This window comes from Enhydra lutris, unplaced genomic scaffold (genome assembly GCF_002288905.1).
Source record: "Enhydra lutris kenyoni isolate GAN:26980312 unplaced genomic scaffold, ASM228890v2 scaffoldscaffold45, whole genome shotgun sequence".
NCBI lineage: Eukaryota > Metazoa > Chordata > Mammalia > Carnivora > Mustelidae > Enhydra > Enhydra lutris.
In genome coordinates this window covers 14,010,093-14,032,470 of record NW_019154129.1, presented here as the reverse complement: position 1 = coordinate 14,032,470, position 22,378 = coordinate 14,010,093, and the positions used below count along the sequence as shown (strand labels likewise).

Here is a 22,378-nt window from a genome sequence, read left to right as displayed (position 1 = left end):
TCCCTGCCCTTGGCGCAGCCACGCCTGTGTGTGGGCACATGGACAGCCCATGTGACTTCCAGGAGCTGCGCCCTCCTGCTGTTCCTGCTTTCTGCCAATTTCACCTGGAGCCTCGGGGACACCTTGACCCTGAGAAAGGACTTTGAGGAGGGAGCCTCCACCTGGACGGCGCAGATGGTGATGAAGTCTGCAAACCGCCTTCTCTGGACTTTGTACTTGGCAGAGAAATAAATACGTGTTTTTTCCTAAACCTGGGGCTGGGCCTTCTGGTGTGGGCCACCAGCCCGCCACAGCCTGCTTCCCACGGGAGCGGTTTCTGTGGCCAGGGTGGGGACCCCTCAACCCGCTGCCTACTGCCTGGTGATCCCCATGGGGAAGGCAGTGGAGGGGCTCAGCATCCAGCAGGATCTGCCCCCTCCTCCCTTGCCAGGCCACATTCCGTGCGCCACTGTCCTGCTGAGGGGCCGTCCCCAAGCCCACTATGTGTGGTTTGGTTGAGGCACCCCGTTGGATGGGGCTGGGCTTTCCACAGACCTACTCTCCTCTCGTGTGGGTGTCAGCATTCCCCCACCCAACGCCACATGGGGCAGGGAAGGCATGACCTTGGCTTTGGGGTCTGCTGACTCCTGCGGGGGCGGGGCAGGAGTCCAGCAGACACAGCAGCCGTTTGGGTCCAAACCCCCTCTCTGGGGACCCTCTGGCCCCAAGGATTGTGGGGGAGAAGGGTGGGCTGGGGATGGGGGGTGAAGCAGGTCAACTGTGTGCCTGTGGCTCCTTCCCCATCTCCCCTGGGCCAGGAGCTGCCTCAGCTCAAACCAAACCAGCTAGGCTTGGGGAGGTGGGGGTTCAGGCCCCACTCCTGGCTCCTCGAGGATTCTCGGCTCCTGTGCTTGGTGTCTGGCAGCCTTGCAGATGACCTGGGGATGTCCCTTCCTGCTGTGCCTGGGGTCCCCTCTCCCTGACTGCTGTTGTCCCAGCTCCGTGCTCCTCCCACAGACACCCCAGGCCCTTGGGCTCTCCCCGACTGTGGCACACTGGCCCCTCGGGTCCCCACGGCAGCAGCTCAGCCTTGCCCTGCCCTCTCCCCAGGCACTGGTGGTCTTCCTAAGAAGGGCCTGATCAGGACCACGGCCACTTTTCCTCCTACCGGTCTCTGTAGCCCTCACTCTCCCTCTTGGGCCCCTGTCAGATGAACCACCTCTCTCTGGACCAACGCAAGCTGACTGCAGTGGGGGTGTGCCTCGCAGGTGCCGTTCCTTCAGTCTTGAATGCCTTTCCTCATGCCCTCAAAGGAAGAAAAGGCCAATTTTCTAAATCTCTAACACAGGCTTAAAAGCAAGCAGTAGGGCCACTGCTTGTGCCCCCCCCCGGCCCCAGGGGGCCTGGCCAACCCCACGGGGACCACTTCCTAGAAGATGCTTCTCCTGGGGCAAGTCTAGGACCCCAGCCACCCCCGGGCTTATGTTTTATAACGTGAAACTAAATGATGAGGGGGTAAGGAATTCTAAAACAAAGAGACAGTTCCTAGAGCCTGCAGTGTTCCTGAGCTCAGAGAGGCTGTTAAAAAGCACAAGAGACTGTCCTAGAGAACAAAGTGATAGGACAAGTCTCTGAAACTATGAATTCTAAGAGAATATACACAGCAGAGATTAAAATCATGGAAATTTAGGAAACTGAGAAATGGGGTGCTTGGGTGGCTCAGTCAGTGAAGTGTCTGCCTTCAGGTCAGGTCATGATCCCAGGGTCCTGGGGTCGAGTCCCGCATCGGGCTCCCTGCTCGGTGGGAGCCTGCTTCTCCCTTTCCCACTGTGCGCACACTCACTCTATCTCAAATAAATTTAAAACTCTAAAAACTGTCAGAAATAAGGATACATAAATAAACAGGGAGGGAGCTGATGCAGAAGGCTCTTCTGCCTAAGGCTGAGAGTGGCCCCAGGGCCAGAGGCCTCCCACCCCGCCGGGTCTGCCCCACTCACCCTGACCCTGGGCTTGTACCTCCTGGTAGGGATGGCCAACCTGGTGGGGGGCTGTCTAACCCACTCCGGTCCCTGCGGGCCTGGCCGCCAGACCTGCTGGCAGTGAGTGTTGGAAGTCCCTCCACACAGACCGCGGTCGTGTTCCCTCCCGGACTTTATTTTCTGGACAGAGTCACCATGTGTCAGGTGCATCCTCCATAGATGGTCCCTCGGTCCCGCAGTGGTCCCCAATTGGCCTTGCACTGGTGGCTTCTCCAGAAGCTAGTCTCGGGCAGGAAGGATTGCCTTCTCTCTCCGAGCCCATGAACCCTGGAAGACGCTGGTGTGATGGCGCCGGGTGCAGGGTCAGCCCTGCCCGGCCTCGAGCGCACACTCGTGGAGCAGCGACTCCCAGGCCCCCCGGAAGCCAAGGCCACGGAGCCTAGTCACAGCCAGCACCTCCCTCGTGGGTGGCCTCAGGCGACCTACTCTCTGTTCCGGCAACCTGGTGAGCCCCACTGCCCGCCGTCCTGCTGGCTCCCTGCGTCACCCCACAGGAGGCTCCGTGCGTGTGCAGGTGAGGGGTGTCGTCGGTGCTCGCCTCGTGTAACCCCCAGGTCGGCCGCAGCCCCTCCCCGAGTGGCTCTCTGCCCAGAGACCCCGAGGTTCGCCCGCACGGGCTGCTGGGCTGCTCGTGCTGGGTCCCGCACTCCAGAGAGGGGCTTTGGCGACTGCTCTGGGCACGGATGTCCGCATGCTGATTGCCAGCGTGAGGGCTCCGACACCCTGGTCCCCACTGTGCCTTGATTCTCGTGTCCATTATAGAAACGGTGATTGGAAGTAAAGGTGCAGGATAAGATGAACTCGGAGGGGGAGGACGCCTGCCTGTGCGGCCATGCGCCCACCTGCCCGCTCCTCAGGGCCCCTCGTCCTCGGCGGGCGGCTGCAGGTAGGCAAAACTCAGGAAGACCTGCTCCAGGGAAATCTGGCTCACGGAGTAGTCGTCCACGGCGTACTTCTCCTTGGCCTTCTCCAGGACACTGAACACCTTGTGGGAGCAAGGAAACAGCTTTAACAAGCCCAGGAGCTGGGACGTGGGTGCTGGCTGGGAGTGCTCTGGCCACAGGGGGTGGGGGTAAGGCTCCCAGAGGTCCTAGCCCTGCCCCAGATGGGGCCCCAGGCCACTGCAGGGAGTGGGCCTGATGGGGCGAGCCATGCTCCCGGGGGGAGGTGGGGGGCTGTGCGCTGTGAGCCGGCCCCGGAGGCCAGGCATCCCCCGAATCTTCCCAGCTCACAGGGCAACCTTGGGCACGCTCTCTGGGCCAGCTTCCTTTTTGCACCCATTTTTTTTTCTGACTCAAATGAATCTCTGAACCTGGCAAATTTTAGGATACGTGCTGGAGTATGAACTGTAAGAGACTCCTGTTTGGAAGGAGCCTAGAAGCCCCACAGAAGGAGCGATGGCTGGAAGGGCCTTGCTCAGCCCCAGCTAGGCTGGAAGGGCCCACGCTCACCTTGGCCCAGCTGAGGTCATCCCCGGGCAGGTGGTAATGGACCATCCCTTGGTGTTCATCTTCCAGGACGCTGCCTGCACGGAGAGGACACCATGTTCCCCGGAGGGCCTGGGACCATGGACCCTCCTCCCAGGGGTCAGGGACGGGGGGGGGGGCTCGGCAGGGCTGAGGCACAGAGTCCCTCTGTGTGGTGGCCCTCACCTGGGAAGGTCAGGGTCACGAACGCCTTGAACTCCTCCAGCGCCTCCTGCTGCCCGTCGCCCCGCACCTTGGCCTGCAGGGAGTAGCCGCTGCCGAACTTGCTCTTGAGGTGCTGGGGGCTGCCCAGGCACTTGAACTGACCCTGCACCATGATGGCCAGCCGGGTGCACAAGGCCTCGCATTCCTCCATGCTGGGGAGAGGGGCGGAGGCCTGACGGGGGGCAGGGGATGCCGACGCCCGCCTTCCGTGACAGAGGCTCCCGCAGAGAGGCCGGTGTCCACGGCCAGATCGCACCGCTCCTGATTCCCACGTTCAGAGAGGGGCCCGCATGGCGAGGCTGGGCACGTTCCTCAGGGGCTCCGACCCAGCTGCTGACAGGTCTTCTGTGCCCCCGGCCCCACCCAGCCAGCCTCTTCCACCAACCCCCGGAGACTCCGGCTCTACCTGTGGGAGGTGATGACGATGGCCTTGCCGGACTCACGGGCCCGGGCCACGGTGTCCCAGAGCAGGCGCCGGGCCACGGGGTCCATGCCGGTGGATGGCTCGTCCAGGAAGATGACCGAAGGCTCCCCAAGCAGGGCGACGGCCGTGCTCAGCTTCCGCCTGTTGCCGCCGCTGGGAGCAGGGGGGGCACGGAGGGCAAGGCTCATAATTAGCACGGGCTCCCCGTGTCCCAGCATCAGACTGGGCCCCAGGATCCCAGAGCAACCCAGGTGAACAGGAATGAGCGGAGCATGCCTGGAAAGCCCAACTTGTAGTTTTGGGGGGTCCAAGGAAAGCTATGCTGAGGGGGGGTCACGTACACACCCACACAGAGGACAGCAACACTATCTGTGCTGACCAGAAGCTGATGGGCCTGACCGCCCCCTGGCCTGGCCGTGCCTCCCAGGGGCAGGAACTGGCACGCAGGCCCTCTCACCCTGCACCGCCCGGCTCATGCCACTGAAGCCCCATCTGATCCCGGAACAGCGGGCGGGAAATCTGGCCCTGGACCCATTCGGCTGCCCCCAGCTTTGCGGGAGGGGAGACTCCAACTCTACCCTGGGACACGGAGGTGCCCACCGCTTGGGGCGGGGCCGAGCGCAGCCGCACCTGTACGTCCTGACCAGCTTGTCGGCGTGCGGCTCCAGAAGCAGGCCGCGGAGCGCGTTCTCCACGCAGGCGGCGACGTGGCGCTCGGGGATGCCCCGGAGCCGGGCATACATGACCAGCGTCTCCCGGCCTGTCATGTGGTCCAGCAGGGCATCAAACTGGGGGCAGTAGCCGATCCGCTGCCGCACCTGAAGGCGGGATGCAGGGGTCGGGGGGGGGGCTCCTCCAGGTTTCCCTCAGCAGATCGGTCTGGGGCAACCCATTGGCGGACAGGCCCCAGTGGTTTCTCCCCTTCCCTCAGCGAGGCCCTGAAACCCACACCCGGGGGGCCAGAGCACCGTGTACCCTCTGCCGAGGCGGACCCGGCCGTGCCTCGCCGGGCTCACGAGCTGTGGCCAGGGTTCCTCACTGTGCAGCAGGCGTCACGATGCTCTAAACAGTGTGCTTTGTCACTAACATCACACCCAGCTTTGGTTCTCGGTGGAATGCCTGGTCCGAGCAGCCTAGGGCACACTCGCGATTGGTCTGTGTACACGGACCGCACAGTGCTGCGAGCACCAAGGCCCTGGGGCCAGAGAAGTGGCTTCTCAGAGAGACACTGTGACAAGGGTCCTTCTGGCCTGAGGCTTTCATCTTCCTGTCCTCTCTTCTCCCTGTTGCTTTGCTCTGGCCCCGGGCCACCACCTCGTCCCCCGTCTGCGCAACTGTGAGCCAGAAACGAGCCCCGTCCCTGCCTCCACGGTGCTCCCTCTTCCCGTCTTCCTGGCTGCGCCCACCTTCCCGATTTCAGAGCTGACGCTGTAGCCCCCGACAAAGGCATCCCCAGACGTGATGGTCTCCTCTCCCGTCAGCATTTTGAAAGTCGTGGTTTTCCCAGCTCCATTGAAACCCAGCAAGCCGAAACACTCCCCTTTCTGGACTGCGAGGGAAATCTTGTCCACGGCAAGCAGGGGTGCCCGCTGCTCGTATACCTGCAGGACACCAGGTGTTGGGGCCTGGAGGCAGCCCGGGGGGCGTGCCCAGGGCCCGTGTGGGGAGGCCCGCCTGACCTTGGACAGCTCTTTGATAACCAGCGGGGTGTCCAGCAAGGAGTCCATGCTGGGGGCCAGGACCCGGTTCCTTTCCTCCACCACGTCCTGGTCCTCAGGAGGTGCTGACGTCCGAGCTTCCGTCTAATTGTTCCGGAAAAAGACCGCAACGGCTGAGCTCCGGGTCAGGGAGTTCTTTTCCGTGGGACAAAGGGCGGGGGTCTCTGAGACCGCGGGTGTGCTAGTTCGGGCTTTCACAAGGACGGCTGAGGGACTTAAGGGCTGACATGAGCACCCAGGAGACGCACACCGCCAAGAAGCAAGGACGGTGCAGGACGCGCCCAGATGGCCAAGAGTGTCGGCTGAGGGGCGGGAGTCTGCCCTACGTGGACAGAAGCTCCGTGTCGGAAGGGTCTTCACGGGTCAGAGTGGCCACCCCGCCCTGGGTTCCCGTGTCTGGCCAGCGCAGTCTCCTCCCCAGGCTCGCTTGTGCAATGGGGCAGACAAGACACACACGAGGGCGGCCGGCCCGACAGCCTCGGCCCAGACGGAGCCTGTGGGGGCCCCAGGGGTCCGGGCAAGGGCAGCTGCCGGCAAGCACCGCCTCCTCCGGTGCCCAGGCCAGAGGTGGAGTGCGGGGGCCCTGGGACCACTCACCAGCGCCCGCCTCCTCCGGAAGGCACACAGGCAGGTCTTGAGCCTCCACAGCGTGTCGGTCTCGATGAGGAAGAGCAGGCTGAGGTAGGCAAATCCAGAAGCTGCCATGGAGGTCACGAACCTGCCAACCCCCGGGGCACTCCACGCATAGAAGTTCTGCTGGTACTGGATGTCTGTGTGGGTGAGGGGGTGAGCACCATGCCTCCCGTGTTGCCCCATGTGCCCCCGCCCGTGCCCTCCCCCCGGCCCCGCACCCCATCCCATGATCCCTCTCCTGCGTGCCATCCCCCGCCCCCTTCCTGCGCACCCCCCTCCCGCCGCCCACCCCTGCTGCCCCACATGCCCTCCTGCCTCGCCCCGTCCCCCTCCATCCTGCAACTCTTGTCCTGCGAACCATCCTCCCACCCCGTGCCTCTACCCTGTGTCCCAGCCCGAGCCCCCCCTCTGTAGGCCCACAGGTGCCTGCACACCAGCCCCGATGGCGGCTGTGAAGGCGCAGGGTCCGCTCGTCGTCCGAGGCCGTGCCCTGCGCTTGTCACTACCTCCCGGAAGCCCCAAGAACTGCCTGTATCTGGGGGCAGTTTTACTTTGCAAGGTGTGCATGTGACAAGTGACAAAGTCACAGCCTTGCTTGCTCGCTCCCACGCTCCTTCGCCGCTTGGGGGCTGCATGGAGACGTGAAGATGGGACTCTCCAACCTACTCCCGTGGTCACAGGGGTGACAGCTGACCAATGCTGAAGCCTGGTCCAGGCACAGGAAGGGTGTGGGGGGGGGGCCGAGATGTGGCCCCCAGAATGACCTGACATGTCCCAAGCCTCAGAGCCCGTGAAAACCCCACTTCAGAAACGGTCTCACAGATGTAGTAAGTTTAGGTCCTGAGGTAAGAGACTGCAGCGAGGATGGGCCCTGGACGCACCCCAGATGACCTTGCCAGAGAAAGGCAGGGGTGTGCGAGACACGGAGATGCCCAGTGGGCAGGGGGACACAGCAGGTCGGCGAGCCTGCGGGGAGGGGCAGCCGCGGGGACACGCACTGTATTTCCTGCAGTAGTGGGCCGCGACCTCGGAGGACGTGCAGTACCGCCTCGTCTCGAAGTTCTCGTGGAAACTGCTGACGGCCATCCCCAGACAGTGGTTGGGCAGGACCAGGAACACGTGGTCCAGGGTTCTGGAAAGCTCTTCTAGCTTGACCGCTGCGCGGAGGGCACAGACCAGTAGGTGCTGGGGGTGACGGCCGGGACAACACCTCCAGGACGCCACCCTGCCCCCGAACCACGAGGCGGACGTGCCGCGGGCCCAGCAGGGCTGTGTTTGGCAGAGGCGCCTGGCCCAGTGCCCGCGCCGGGGCCACCCAGGACCGGAGCAGGGGGCTCCGCGCGCAGGGCTGGGGGGGTGTCTAAGGCCCCCACCTGGGATGCGCATGATGGTGACCATGAGGAAGGTGGCGACGCCCGACAGGATGTTGAATATAGTGAGCCTGGTGTAGGCTGCGGCCGGCCCCGAGAAGCAGAAGTTCATCAGGTACATGAGGGGGATGATGGCCCAGCCGTACAGCATGAGCAGCAGCAAGGCGTCCGCCATGTGGCCATCGCACGTGAAGGCGTGCACATCAAAGGCTTTGAACACCACCTGCCACGGCACAGAGGCGGGTGGCTCGGAGGGCTTTGAGGCCTGGCGCTCCCTGACGACCTGCCCCCTTCTCCCCTCTGCACTTGGGGCCGTCTGGGCACGTGCTGCTCTGGATGGCCCTCCACCCCCCGCACCTGGGCTGGAGGCTAGCGGTGCAGAGAGAGACGAGGGGTGTCCCCAGCCACCCCCCCCAGGACTGGGGCTGAGCTGCCGGCGTGCACCCCAGGCTGGCTGTGGTCAGCGCAGGGGCCCCAGGGCAAGCCCCCCACAACGGCTGGGGAGGGGTCCCAGCACCTCGCAGCCCTCACCAGCAGCAGCAGACTGGGAACCAGGAAGGACATGAGGTCCCACAGCAGCGCGGAGAGCCAGAAAGTGGCCACACGCACTCCGCTCACGAACTGGATGTGCTTGGCCTGCACGGCCCTCTCGCTGACCGCCAGGATGGAGAACGTGCTGGCCAGGAACGCCATGGCGAACAGCAGATTGAGGGCGATGTCGAATCCCTTCCGGCCCCTGCAGGGGGTAGGGGGACAGGGCAGCTCAGGGACTGAGTGTAGTGAAGTCGACACAGCAGGGGACACCCATCGGGTCCTTGGTCACCATCCAAGGCAGGTGGCGGAGCGGCCCCGCCGCTAATGGGGGTTAAGAGAAAATGCTACAGCTGTGTGTGTGTGGGGGGGGATCTCAGAGCAGGGAAAATCCCATCCCCCCCCAGGACAGCTCCTCTGGGCTTCTGGTCCAGGGATGGTAGTGGCGCCCCCCCACCCCGGCCACAAGGTGCTTGTGCCACCACCCTCCCGCCTTTCCCGAATCCTCTGAGAACGCCCACGGGGCTCGGGGCTCACTCTGCCCCGGCCAGACACTGCCACCGCCTCCCCGTGCACCCCCCTGCAGCGGCTCTTCTCCTGCATCAGGCGCATTCCACATGCTGTAAACAACTGCTAGCAACGCCTTCCAGAAACCAGCACAGATGGCGTAATTCTGCTGCTTGAAGATTTCCCGTCTGCCTCAAAAAATGGCACTTTGACATCTGGTTACTATTTGACCAAAAAGAGAATTACGGATACACACTACAACACTGACGGGCCTTGGAAGTGAAAAAAGCCAGTCACAAAAGGCTTCTCATCCTTCGATTCTATCAGCAGGAAAGGTCCCGAGCAGGTGTGTCCCGGAGACAGAGACAGCATGGAGGCCGCTTGGAGAAGGGGACACAAGAGCGGCCAGTGGTGGCTGGGTCCCGGGACCCCCGCGAGAGTAAAATGACACCGTGGGCCAAGAGGCACACGAGAAGGTGCTCAGCACTGAGAACCACCAGGGAAACACCAAGCCAAGCCTCAGTGAGAGGCCACCTCACGGAGCTCTCGTGTCCAGCACGTGCAGGCGAGGACGTGGACGGGGGCAGCCCTCCGGCGCCGTCGGCGGGAACGCACACTGGGGCTGCCGCTCCAGGAACAGTGCGGAGGGTCCGCAAAGAGTGAAAGCCTGAGCCACCAGGGGCTCCGGCCACCCTGCGTTCAGAAAACCGAACCACTGACTGGGCGCGATGCGGGCCCTGCATGCGTGAGGCCCCGTGGCTTACAGCAGCCTAGACTGAGGCGACCCAGCGTCCGTCCACGGCATCAAGATACCAGGGTCAGACTGCAGGGCAGTGTTTTCTGGCCACAACAAAGGAGGACATCTCGCCACATGTGACAACGTGCATGGCCCTTGAGAGCGTAGAACCAAATTAAGTACGTTGGACAGAGAAAGAGAATACCGTGTGATCTCTCTCACGTCTGGAGTCTCCGAAAACCAGCATGGAGGTCACAGACCCGGAGACCAGAGGTGGGGGGCGAGGGGGCAAAGCAGGTGAGGGGTCGACATGTCCAGCTTTCCCGTCACAAAATGAGCACGTCCTGGGGGTCACGTATAGCATGGTGACTGTGGTTAAGGTCACCGATCTGGATTGAGTGCTGGAAGCTGCTCAGAGAGATGACCTCCTCACCACAGAGAAGACTCTGGAACTACATGGGACTGGGGTGTTGACTAGACACCGGGCAGTGACGGTTTACCCCGCACCCGGAACTAACGTAACCTTGTGTGTCAGCGATAGCAAGCCTGCCGATGGCCCGCGCTCCGAATGTACTAATGACCGTTTGGCTGTATGTCACACGCGGGTGCAGAGTTCTAGCTCCTCACACCGTGAACACAAAACAAAGGTCCCCACGGCCCCATCCACCACACTGAGCCCACCGGGAGGGAGCTGCCCCTTGTTCACGTCCCCACCCTCCCAGGTCTGAGGGCCCCGCAGGCCTGTCTCCCTGGGGCCCCGTCAGAGCAGAGGCCCCTCCCTGGGGCGGCGTGGCTCCTGACCCCGCACTGGAGGGGCAGACAATGGCCACCATATCTCTGCTTTCGGGGTAGAGACAGGAGGTTGTTGAGGGGGAGGACCTCGTAGGACCCAGAGCACCGTCCAACACAGGGCAGGGGTTGGAGATGAAATTGCCGCCCCATTAACGAACTGCCCCGCATGGGGTGATGGTTCTGAAATTAACTGATTTTCCTGGGCTTCCTCTGGATGGTCCCAGAGTCAGGGAGGCTCTGTAAGTGTAGGGGAGGCTCCCCAATGCATCACGGCGGGATGAGGCCTGAGAACAGAGGTGCCATGGGGTTTCCTGACTCGTGGCCGCCTCAGGCAGGGACACCTGACCTCGCTGTGTTCTGCATCCTGGTCGTGTGCTGGGATCCCTGGGAACAGCAGTCAGCAGAAGGTGGGTACAAATCTGGCAAGAGGGCACAGCCGCCCTCCAGATCCCCAGGAAGCCCCCCTTGGAGATATCATTGGATGTAGGACAGGGTCTCACCAGCTCATCTGTTACCCAAGGAAAGGGTGAGTGTGGAAGGCTAAGAAAGGTGTGGGGCAGGGGTTCCCTGGCCAGAACCCAGAAGCTTCCCTAAGGCAGACACTGTGCTCTATCCACCTGCATGCCCATTTGAGTGCCCTGGGGGCTCGGTCCCGGTGGAGGTCATGATGGTCAGGCCTGGGGCTGGGCCGAGGGACGGGGCAACGCACGTACTCGTTGAACTGGTCCTTGGCGGCCTGCAGGGCATTCCGGGGCTGGGGGTAGTTGGAGACCACGATGGAGGCCCGGGGGCCACACAGCTGCTTGAACAGAAGGTTGTCCACGACGGCCAGCGCGGTGGCGGGGGAATGGTAGGCCTGGTTGTTGAACAGGGCGGTGACCACTGTCCGCTCACCCACATCTCTGAAGGACACTGCCACCAGGCACCGCTCGTTGAAGCCGCCTCCCTCCACCGAGGCCCTGAAAATCAGGAACTCCTCCAGGTCACCTGGGGGGACAATAAAGGGTCAGTGGTGGAGAACAGCCCCCCCAGGGCACGTGCCCGAGGCATCCACTCTGAGAAGCTCAGGCCTGGAGGAAGCTGGGAAGGACAGGCTGCCTTCTCCTCACATGGTTGGAGTCCGTGGGCCCTGGAGCCGTGTCATGGGAGGGGCAGGGCCTGAGGCTGCAGGGCTCAGGTGAGTGGGGACCCTGTACCCACAGGAGGTCACATGGATGAGGCGAGCTCCTCCTCCTGTCCCGGGCTGGGGGCACGCTAAAGGGAGCAGTGGCGGGCCAGGGTCACATGGCAGGAGGCCAGGCTCTGAAAGGCAGAGCTGTCTCAGGTGATGGGCGCCGGGCTGGCAGGGAGAGGCTGCCCTCAGTGGGTGCAATCAGACAGGACCCCTGCCTGTTTTCCTGGTGTTCTAGTTTTTATGGAATGAAAAAGTACCCCTTCATTATCAGGGAAAAAAAAAAAAAAGATGGTTTTTAAAAAGAGTGGCCTGGGGTGTCTGGGTGACTCATTAGGTTAAGTGTCTCCCTTCGGCTCAGGCCGTGATCTCAGGATCCTGGGATGGAGCCCCGTGTCGGGCTCCCTGCTCCGCGGGGAGCCTGCTTCTCCCTCTATCCCTTCCTCTGTGTGCACGTGCTCGTGCTCTCTCTCAAATAAATGAACAAAATCTGAAAAAAAAAAAAAAAAAAAAAAAAAAAAAATAAAAGTACCTGGGGGGGGGGGCCCAGGGAGGAGGAATGCTCCCTCGTCACCCGGAAGAACCCCAGCCGATCACTATTTCAGGTCTTGGATCTCCCCAGGCATTTGGGTTCTGGGAGGCCAGGACCCACCTCAGTCTTGCTGGCCCTCACTTTACTCCGAGGCAGACGCGTGGGGAGAGGGGTTCCGATGCGCGTGCCGGGCCGCCCTGCACTCGTTGCCGGCCGGCTCCCTCCAGCATCGCTCGCACCTGCTCACACCCTAGCTGCCCCGGGCCTGCCTCCCACTTGCTATAAACAGGGCCAACGAGGACACCTGCCCTCGGGACCAGGGTCACTGAGAGGACAGGGACATGTCCGTGAGCCCTAACGTCAAGAGTTGCAAAGGTAGGGGCGCCTGGGTGGCTCAGTGCGTTAAGCCTCTGCCTTCGGCTCAGGTCATGATCTCAGGGTCCTGGGATCGAGCCCCGCATCGGGCTTTCTGCTCAGCGGGGAGCCTGCTTCCTCCTCTCTCTCTGCCTGCCTCTCTGCCTACTTGTGATCTCTCTCTGTCTGTCAAATAAATAACTAAAATCTTAAAAAAAAAAAAAAAAAAGAGTTACAAAGGCTTCCCGAGCTGGCCACAGCTGCTGTTACACAAGGAAAAGAAGACGTCCTTAAATACGGCGTAACGAGTCCACACAGCGAGATGGTCAAACCTGCATGCTTGACGAGGGGATGGACACTTTGGCGTTCCAGAAGGACTCAGGTCGGGGCACCCGAGGCTATGTCCTGAGTGCCCCAGAGCCCCTGTGTGCCATGAGAGCCCCCAGCTCCTGGGGCCTGGCTGGGTAGCAGCCAGCGACCCAGGCTGGGCTGCACAGAGGTGACAAGAGCGTGGTCTCGGCAGGGATAAGCAGTGACAGTGGTGGACGGGGCTGCACACGTACCTGCCATCACCAGGGTCCACTGCAGGGACGGCCTATGCTGGAGCATTCAGCCTTCCCCAGACAAGAACCGACTCCTGCCAAGACCCGCTGGCCAGCCAGTGTGCCGGCCAGGATGTGGGAGGGGAGCGTGGACCTGAGCCAGCCTTCCCGCACGACCCGTTGAACCCGAGCCCAAGGCTTGCTCCCAGCCCGGGGCAGCATCTGGCTGCCACCACTGGGGACAGAGATCGTTCAGGCTTGATGGGATGGAAGAAAGCGCAGTGTCCCCTCAGTGCATGTGGTGACCCACCTGGCAAATAGAGACCACGGAGGTTCCGCATGTCACCTCCAATGGCCCCGAAACAGACAACCTGGGTATAGGGCCACCCGGGCAGACCTGAGCCCTCGACACTGCCTGTGCCTGCCTCTGACTCTAGCCAACAGCCTTCTCCCCCAGGGGCAAGGTCTGGAGATGTTTGTGGTTGTCGTGATGGAGTGGGGGAGGGGGAGGCTTCCGAACATCCTCCGTGTGTGGGGACAATACGCACAGCGCCTGGGCTGAGAAGCCAGGCTCAGAGGGCCGAGCCGGGCCCCGTGGCTGCCGCTTACCCAGCACCTCCCGCGGCTCCTGGCCCGCAGCCAGCAGCATGCCCTTCAGACGCTCTGCCAGCTGCTGATCCAGCCGGGAGGCCCCCGGGACAGCAAAGGGCACGACGGTGCGGCCGTAGGCACCCAGGGTCAGCTCCAGCTTGGGGTCGTCGAAGGTCTCAGAGGAGTAGTTGACGGCCAGGAGGGCCAGGGTGACGCACGTCAGCGGGACCAGGACCTGGGCCACCACCATCTTCCACTCGCGCAGGCTGTACGCGGCCTTTTTCAGGAACATGGCCCAGAACTGCTGGCAGTGGAGGGCGAGCTGCGGCAGAGGAGATGAGCTGCCACGGCTGCTACGCAGGCCCAGCCTGGGACCCCCGTGCAGCAGCAGCCGCGGGCCCTGTCCAAACACGAGCCTGGGGCTCCGGGCTGACATACGTGCCCCAGGCCCCAGGGCTGCTTGCAAAGCTCCTTCAGTGACGCGACTCGGCCTCGGAGGCAGTCACACCACCATGGAGGCCCGGCAGGCGCTGGGCACAGAGGGCCAGCTGTGGTCCCACAGGGGAGCCGAGGCCCCTGCCCTTGCCTGGTGCCCTGCCCTTGCTGGTGGGAGGACCCGGGCTGCGCTCACAAGGGAGCAGAGGGCTTCCCTTCGCTGTCCTCCCAGCGGAGGCACCAGGGTTGGAGCCCGGCTCAGCCGTATGCCAGCTGTACCCCTGGGCCCAGGCACCCCCGTGCTCCATCTGTGAAAGGGCCAATGCTGCCCTCTGCCTCACTAGAGAGCACGAGTTGCATCCGCTCATCGGTGCACGTGAGCGTCACGAGCTGCATCCGCTCACCGGCGAGCATCCCAGCGACAAAAGGAAACAGCAGCTGCTGGTTCAAACACTCCAGGTGTTCCTTCTCCCTGGCATGACTGTGTGACCCGCACTCTGACCGCTTCCCAGCGAGCTGCGCTTCCTTCCGCAAGCCCTCGTCTGCCCCCATGGACAGCTAACACGTGGGGCTCAGGGGTCCCCCAGCCTCCTGCGCTCACCCCAGTGTTAAGCTTAGCGGTGGTGCACTCGTCCTCGATCAGGGAGCCTACGCCATTGGTCGGGTCCATGGCCCCGCACAGGTGGCTGTCCACGGCCCAGTCACTTGCCCGCCTCTCGTGCTGGTACTGCAGGGCAGGGAGCTGGATGGCCTGGATGTCCATGCTGCTGTCCACCAGCTTGCCGACCCTGCGCAGAGACACGAGAGGCCTGGTCACCGCTCGGCTGTCCCCGCGGGAGGAGGAGGAACATGCCATTGGCTGTCCTGGCTGGAGTTTTGTTCCTTCACTGGCTCATCAACAGGTGCCCCAGACACTGGGCACTGTAGCCGAGCAGAGTCTGGCAGAGACAGACAACCAGACAAGGGCCCTGCCCTGCCCACAAGGACCCCACCTCCCTGGGAGACGGGCCAGAGCCAGCATTTACAACCAGGACCGGGCGTGTGTGGGGGGCACAGGCAGTGAGGCCGGCAGGCCCCTGGGTGCTGGGCCACAGGCTGGCCCGGGCCACCCTGGTGCCCAAGAGTGATCTCAGCCGTGCACACTCACTGCCCTGTTGCCTGCTCTAGGATCTGCCCGGGATCCTCAAGGACAGACACGTACCTCGCACTTCCTTTCGTACATCTGGTTCTTAGCACTCTGTCTGCCAAATACGCCCTCAAGACAAGCCTGGCAGACGCGTTTACTGTCCCCGCCCACGGTTCTGGGCGTCCGCCTGTCCAGCCCCCACCTCCATCCTGGACAGACACTTGCTCCAGGAAGGCGCCCCAGGGACGCTGCACACTCCCCATGAGGAAGGACGGAAGTTTCCAGGGCCTGAGCTCAGGGGCCCTCTGCCGGGTGAGTGCCGCGGGGAACGTGGGGCCCTGCTTGTGGCCAGCTGTCCGGCCGCCCGGGGGGGGGGGTGTTGGGTGTGACGTTAACCAGGCGCGTGCGCCTGTCCGTCGGAAGCGTGTGTCTACTGACCGGAGAAAGACCTCTTCCATGGTGGTGACGGAGGCCCCGAAGCTGGTGACCCCCAGCTCCTTCCGCCGCTTCTCCAGCTTCGAGAACAGACTTTCAAACCTGGGAGCGAGACCCGGAGTGAAGAACCGCATCTTCAACCACACAAGTGCCTTCCGAGGCAGCTTGTTTCTCTCTCTGGGGGAACAGAGGGACCTCCGTCCTTGAAAAGCCAGTGCAAAAAAACCCTGCGGGCTTGGCGTCCTGCTTGTCTGTCCCCATGAGACCTTCTACCCGGAGTACCTGGGCCTGTGGGGGCGTTCGTAGTACCGGTCACGTGAAATCACAAAACAAACCCAAAGGCCTGCGGGGTAGCGCTTTGTAGGAAAAATGAACGTGGGGTGAAGGTACGACCCATTACACACCAAGCTTCTGCGTGGCAAACAGAGCCCACAGAACTAACCAGCGACCAACTGCAAAAAACCACAGCAAAAAATGGCAGATGGTAACACGTCAAACACTCTGATGGATAAACGAGCGAGAACACACACCGTCCAGAGAAAGCAGCTCCTAGCAGGAGCGGAAAAGCCCAGCTTCGCCTGCCAGGTGCACAGGTGCTTAGGCAAACAGCTGGACGCTGGGGCTGTGGGGGAGCGCAGACCCCTCCCACCCTGCTGACAGGGACGTCACACACGCCTCCTTTCTATGAGGGAATGGGGTACAACTGACCCCACCATTGGGACTCTAACCTAAGTGGGGCTCACTAGAGGTTCAGAGACCTTTCTAGAAGAGGGTTCACTAGCATGTTTTCTTGGGGAAAATCATGAGCATGGGGACACAGTGCAGACACTGATGAAGTCGTGGCGTAACTGGGTCAGGGAACCCCTATGAATTTATTAAAATCCCACCCGTCAGCCGAGCTTGTGGCAAGATCAAAAGAACTTTCCAGATTTACATCTACATTTTCTTAATGTGAGTTAGACTTTGGTTGTCACCCCCCCACACCAGGACTCTGTAGGATGCCAAGGCTGACACCAGGAAGATACACAAATACAGGCCCCACAGGAACTCAGAGCGGCTGCTGTGCACGCCCGACCTGGGGCTGGGGGCACACACACTCTCCCTCCAGGTACACAACGGTCCGCCGGCTCCGCGGCACTGGGAGACCTGCCTGCCGGGCCCAGCAAGGGGGTTCGCCCTGTGCTGTCACAGGCCCCTGTGGTCGAGCCCGACACGGACAGTGGTAGGGGGACTCTAAGCCTGGAGCCCCAAAGGCCCAGGGAGCCCCCCCTCCGCCCCGTGTAGGCCCCGGTGCGCACCTGTGCGTGCTCTCCTTGGGGAGCACAAAAGACAGCTCTGCGCCAGCTCTGCTCTCCAGTGTGGCAGTGGGGACATGGTGCTGCACCAGCCGGGAGACGGCCTCGGGGTCGCAGTGAGGCTCCTTCACCAGCGTCACGTGGTAGCCTGCACCTGGACACCAAGGAGGCTGTCACCCCGGGGCCCGGGCTCCCGACGGGGGCCGGCTCATGGGGCAGGGGCTGGAGAGTGGGGGGAGGGCACCTCGGAGCCTCGGGTACCCACTGTCCTGAGGGCCTGGCCTCCCCACCCCCTGCTGGGCAGAGATGCCAGACGACTTGGGGTGGGGGTTGCTGTACAGCAAGGACACAAGGCCCAAGCGGGACTAGACTCCAGGCTCCAAGTCTCAGAGGCTGTGACAGGAGCTTTCCCTGAGACCTGTGCTCCCTGCTTTCTCTGCCAGGGAGCTGGAACCATGGCCATCCTCTCCAGCCTCCCTCCAACCTCCCTCCATCCCGAGGGGGACGCGGCAGGGTGTCTGAGGAAGGGAGCTCGGCTTCTGTCTTTGCGCTCTCCCGTGGACCAGGTGGACCGGCCACGCTAGACTGTGTCGGACTGCCCCCCAGAAAGGAAGCCATGCTCACGTGGCAAACCACGTACCAGCCACCGGCCCTGGACATGCCACGGGCCGCTGGCTAGAGAGCCTCTACGCTACTGAGCGTGGCCTCCCCAAGGGCACCGCTGGTCTCTGGCCTCGGCCAGCGCTCGGCTGCTCTCCTTCCCTGCTCACAGACGGACATCGTCCTAACCAGCTCGAGACTGTCTGCACCTCGCTTCCCGCTCCTGTCTCGGGGGCCCTCCGGGGAAGCAAACTGTCCCCGGGTCAGGGCCAGGGCCCCTGGGGAAGGGAGGCCGCCGGCCCGCCCGCCCACACCGCTCACCGTACTTCCGCTTGAGGAACATCGAGGACCCGCAGCACTGCAGCTCCCCCTTGGCCATGATGGCCACGCGGTCCCCCAGCAGGTCAGCCTCGTCCATGAAGTGCGTGGTCAGCAGCACGGTGCGGTCGCTCTTGTGCTGCTGCAGGAGGTCCCAGATGGCCCTCCTGGAGAGGGCGTCCATGCCCGAGGTGGGCTCGTCCAGCATCAGCACCTGCGGGCAGAGCGGCGGCCGCTGGGGGTGGGGGCAGAGCAGGGTCGAGGGCCGGGGCCGGCTATGCAGGAGGCCCCGTGAGGCTCCAGTTTGGGAAGATGTGGCTGTCCCCACGCTGGCCAGGCCGCTCTGCCGGCGTCCAGGGGCCACAGGCAGCCCAAGCCGCGTGGAGGCTGGGGCCTGAAGCCCCAAGCGGCCGCCCCCGTGCACGGCCTCCCGCCCGCCTACCTTGGAGCCCGCTATGAGGGCGATCCCGATGGAGAGCTTGCGCCTCATGCCCCCGCTCAGGAACCGGCTCAAGGTGTCCTGCTTGTCCTCCAGGCCAAGCACATGCAGCGTCCGCTGGACTTCCTCAGGGCACTTCCGACGGGACAAGCCCTTCAGCTGCGAGAGCGGGGACGGAGAGGTCCGGCAGGGGCTCCCTCGGGGGTGGGGTCTGGCCCGTCCAGTCCGCAGGGAGCCTGTCCTCGGTGTCGTCCCCTTCCCTCCGCGAGCGGCACCTAGTGGCCTCACGTCCCTCCCTGCCCCCACTACAGGTCCACGAAGGCTTCTCAGTGTGGGTTCTGCTGGCTGGGGACTGGGGCTCACATCCTGGGGCATGAGCTCGCAGGCCACGGAGCCGGCAGGTGCCCCGAGTCTGCTCAGCCGCCAGCTCACCTGTGCATAGAATCGCAGGTGTTCTGCGACCGTCAGGTTGTCAAACAGCACATCGTGCTGCGGGCACAGGCCCAGGCTCTTGCGAATCTGGACCATGTCCTGTGAAATCTCATACCCGTTGATATACGCCCGTCCGCTGGTCGGGGGAAAGAGACCTAAGGGAAAGCAGAAGACCCAGAGGTGTGAACGCAGTGTGGACGCCCACTGGGCGGCACTGGTGTGCCCCGGGTCACATTCACACGGTTCGCTCCATTCTCCCGAACAGCCTGGTCACGAGGTCGCCTGTGAGCCTGCTTCCACCTCGGTGGGTGCTCGGGCCTGTGGCGGGGCTGCTGGGCAGAGGCCGCGGCCCCTCACCTGTGAGCATGGAGAGGGTGGTGGTCTTCCCCGCGCCGTTGTGGCCCAGCAGCACCGTGATCTGCCCCTCATACAGGTTCAGGTTCAAGTCTCTGACGGCCACCTTGCCCTTGTTCCCCACTCTGAACACCTGCGGCAAAGGCAGAGGGAGCCCTGGACTGCGGGCCCCGCCCCCAGCTGCCCTCAGGAATGCCCCCGGCTTGCCCGCCGGAGGGTCTCAATCAGGGCGTGGGCGGAAAATTTTGGGCAGGGTCTGACTGGAGGCCATGCTGCTCCCGGCTGCTCTCGATATCCTCTGACCCAGGCAGGTCCCCAGTGTCTATCCCCGTGCAGTGAGCACAGCTAGCGTTTGCTGACTCAAGCCTGAGTCCCCCGGGGCCTGGGGATGGAGCCTGCAGAGTGGCTGGTGCCCGGAGAGCTGGTCAGAGGGCAGCCACGGGGGTCCAGGGAACAACATGGCCTGGGGGATGGTCACCGGCTTGGAGACAGCCCAGGACAAGGTGGCAGGTGTCACGCCCTGTGGCACGAGGTCCCCGTCCCTGCCCAGTCCACAAGGGGTGGCACCTTGGTCACATGCTTGATCTTGATCCCAGCTACCAGGTCCTCCGGCTCCGCCTCAAAGTACTCGGTTCTGAGCACCTTCTCTGGGTCATCATCTTCCTCTTCTTTTCCCAAAACCGTCCGCGGGTGCCCGCACCAGTACGAGGGCTAGGACGGAAATCAGACCTGTGATGAGCAGCCGATTCTGGCTGGCTCATTTTGTGTGTGATGAAAGCCAAACCTTCACCGACACGCTGAATACAGACGGTCGCGGTCCTCTGTACGGCGAGGCCAAGGCCACAGAGCGGCCCCGGGGGCACAGGGCTCCTCCCTCCTCTATCCTGGGGAGGCTCAGAGCCCCTTTCCTGACCTGCCGTCTGGGCACACGGTCCCTGGCAGCCTTCCCCAGAGGACAGACAACGTAATCAAAAAAAAAAAATAAAACTCACAAATGCATACAGGTAAAAATCTAAAAGTATATTTAAAAACAGATCCATACGTTTATCGTTAAGATAGCTAAATCAGGTTAAAAGGAAAAAGATAAGTTCCAGGTATCTTTACAGCATGGTCCCTTTCTACAGACACAAGTGTATGTGTGTGATACGCACGTGTGCAGAAAAACAATCCAAACAGGGTCAGCCCAGTTCATCTCTGGTGATGGGATTATGCGGGGATCATGTTTACTTTGTGAGCAGAAAAGCCAGGGGGATGTTTGTCTGAGAGGAGGCCGGGCGTGGGGCGTGCTGGTCCCGTGACAGCAGCATGAGCCCTTCTCGCACACCTGGAGTGCAGTGCTCCTCTCGGCTCGGGGCGGGCCTCAGGGCCTTCGGGGACACACAGCTCACTGACCGTACGTGGGACGGGGTCGCGTGCCAGGGACTAGAGGGGCCCGGAACACGTGCAGAGGGCACCCCTCCCCGCCCAAAGGTGGCCAGTGCGTGGAACTCACCATGACGAAGAAGTACCAGGGCTGGGGCACGCCAAACTCCCCTGGGAGCACAGCCTCCACATACCAGGTCACCAGGCCATAGAGGACGGAGTCCAGCAGCAGCATGCCCAGCACTTGCCCGAAGGAGAAGTTGTCATCCACGTTGACGGGACTTAGGAGGTCTCGCCACTGGACACCCACGCCTGAAAGACACAGCATGACCCACATACTCACCCACGCGTGTGCACGTACACTGTATGTGCATACACACACACAGATACAGGGATACGTGTGCATGACTCGGGGAAGTCCCACGCGAATAGTGTATATTCAGTACAACTCTTTCCAAAAATCACAAGCACTCGAGGCACAAGTAAAGCTTGACTTCCGGTCCCCACAGGTCTTGCCTTCCTTTGCATTGGGAACACCACAGCCCAAACGGGGCCTGCGGCCTCCGCACGGTCAGCTACCCTCTGTCAGCTCCAAGGAGCTGTCCTTTGGTCTTGGTCACTTTCAAGCCACCAGAAGTTTGCCTGTTTTCAAGTTTTGCCTTGGTCTTGAAGACCAAGAGCTGCCCTACAGTTAGATTCTTGGTTAACAGCTTTTATGAAAGTGTTTGAACCCCGGAAGGCCCAGTGCATTGAAAACGTCTACATTTATCCCACACCGCTAAACACAGAGACACTGACCAAGGGCAGGGGCGGGTCAGCACCTGCAGACTCTGGGGCCAGGGCCTCGCTGTTCTGAGCACCCCAGGCGCAGGCAGTGGCTCGCTGACTGAGGTATCGAGCAGGTCCCCCACGGGACACAGGTGCTCACGTCTGCTCCCGGGCAGGAGCTCAAGGCCAGTGGTGGCCATCGCCGTGCTGGGCACGTTAGTGCTTTGTCCTCTGAGTGTCCAGGTCTGGGCTGCCTCTCCCCGGGCTCCTGCTGCACCTCCCATCTGTGGAGGCAGGAGCCTCCCCATCGCAGAGCGCCTGCCGTCCCCTGCCCCGCTCTGTGAGCTGTCCTGGAGCCACGTGCTGCAGACAGCCCTGAGCACGCTCCCTTGTAGCTCAGTTGGCGAGGGCCGCTCATCAGAAGGAAGACTCACCTTTTGCTTCAAATTTCCCTATGAGCTGGGCTCCCATCGCCATGGCAACGTTGGACAGGAGACAGGAGAGCAGCTTTTGGCTGAGAGTCATCCAGTTGTATCGGGGAGCAACGAAGAAGTACGGGATGTAGGTGAAGAAGTAGAGGAAGCCCCCTATGGCGGCTGCCATATTGGCTATGGATGGAAAGAAGAGAAGTGTGCTGAGCGCGGGCGAGCGCCCGGCATCCGCCAGTGCGTGGGGATGTGAGCCCCAAGGCTGGTGGAACCCAGGCTTGGCCTCTCCTCTTGTCACGCGCATGCTCTGCAGGGACCCTGACCTCACCTGGGGCCGCACGCCCTCCCCACCCAGGCGACCCCCACATGGAAGTCCCCAGCCCTCTCCTGCAGACTTTGCCCTGACAACGCACCTCGGACACAGCCCAGCCCAGCCCAGGCCTGCTTCTCACCTGGTCCGTCTGCTCTCACTCATCCGTTCCACAGACAGGTCCTGTGGCCGGCACCGGGGCGTCTGTCACAACCACACACACGAGCCCCTCCCCTCCCAGAGCTTGCAAGCCACCAAGGACGCAGAGGGTAACAGAGCAGAACAGAGTGTGCTGGGTAGGGACAGTCCCGGGCAGAGTAACAAGGCACAGACAGGGGCCAGGCATCCCCTGGGCTGGGGCTGTGACAGGAGCCAGCGGGCCAAGGACAGATCTGATGGGAAGGTGATGCGTGGGAAAGGTGTGATGGGTGAGTCGGGGAGAATGGCCTCGCTGTGGTCCGTGCTG

The 22,378-nt window shown here is 62.6% G+C and overlaps 1 protein-coding gene across 1 annotated transcript in view; it reads right to left on the bottom strand.

The window, feature by feature from the left end:
• Positions 1-2,112: 2,112 nt before the first annotated feature.
• Positions 2,113-22,378, bottom strand: part of LOC111156022 (ATP binding cassette subfamily A member 3) — a 38,118-nt gene continuing 17,852 nt past the window's right edge. Inside the window, exons 11-33 of the mRNA XM_022516568.1 lie at positions 21,609-21,782; positions 20,537-20,718; positions 19,612-19,755; positions 19,048-19,177; positions 18,691-18,845; positions 18,262-18,417; positions 17,823-18,033; positions 16,905-17,055; positions 15,610-15,708; positions 14,647-14,833; positions 13,629-13,932; positions 11,134-11,407; positions 8,386-8,590; positions 7,858-8,077; positions 7,483-7,641; positions 6,449-6,621; positions 5,813-5,935; positions 5,540-5,734; positions 4,764-4,951; positions 4,116-4,286; positions 3,671-3,861; positions 3,470-3,543; positions 2,113-3,003 (exon numbers count right to left, since the gene is read on the bottom strand). Coding sequence (XP_022372276.1) covers positions 2,872-3,003; positions 3,470-3,543; positions 3,671-3,861; positions 4,116-4,286; positions 4,764-4,951; positions 5,540-5,734; positions 5,813-5,935; positions 6,449-6,621; positions 7,483-7,641; positions 7,858-8,077; positions 8,386-8,590; positions 11,134-11,407; positions 13,629-13,932; positions 14,647-14,833; positions 15,610-15,708; positions 16,905-17,055; positions 17,823-18,033; positions 18,262-18,417; positions 18,691-18,845; positions 19,048-19,177; positions 19,612-19,755; positions 20,537-20,718; positions 21,609-21,782 — 3,998 coding nt within the window. The 3' untranslated portion in view covers positions 2,113-2,871. The remainder of the gene's footprint in view (positions 3,004-3,469; positions 3,544-3,670; positions 3,862-4,115; positions 4,287-4,763; positions 4,952-5,539; positions 5,735-5,812; positions 5,936-6,448; positions 6,622-7,482; positions 7,642-7,857; positions 8,078-8,385; positions 8,591-11,133; positions 11,408-13,628; positions 13,933-14,646; positions 14,834-15,609; positions 15,709-16,904; positions 17,056-17,822; positions 18,034-18,261; positions 18,418-18,690; positions 18,846-19,047; positions 19,178-19,611; positions 19,756-20,536; positions 20,719-21,608; positions 21,783-22,378) is intronic.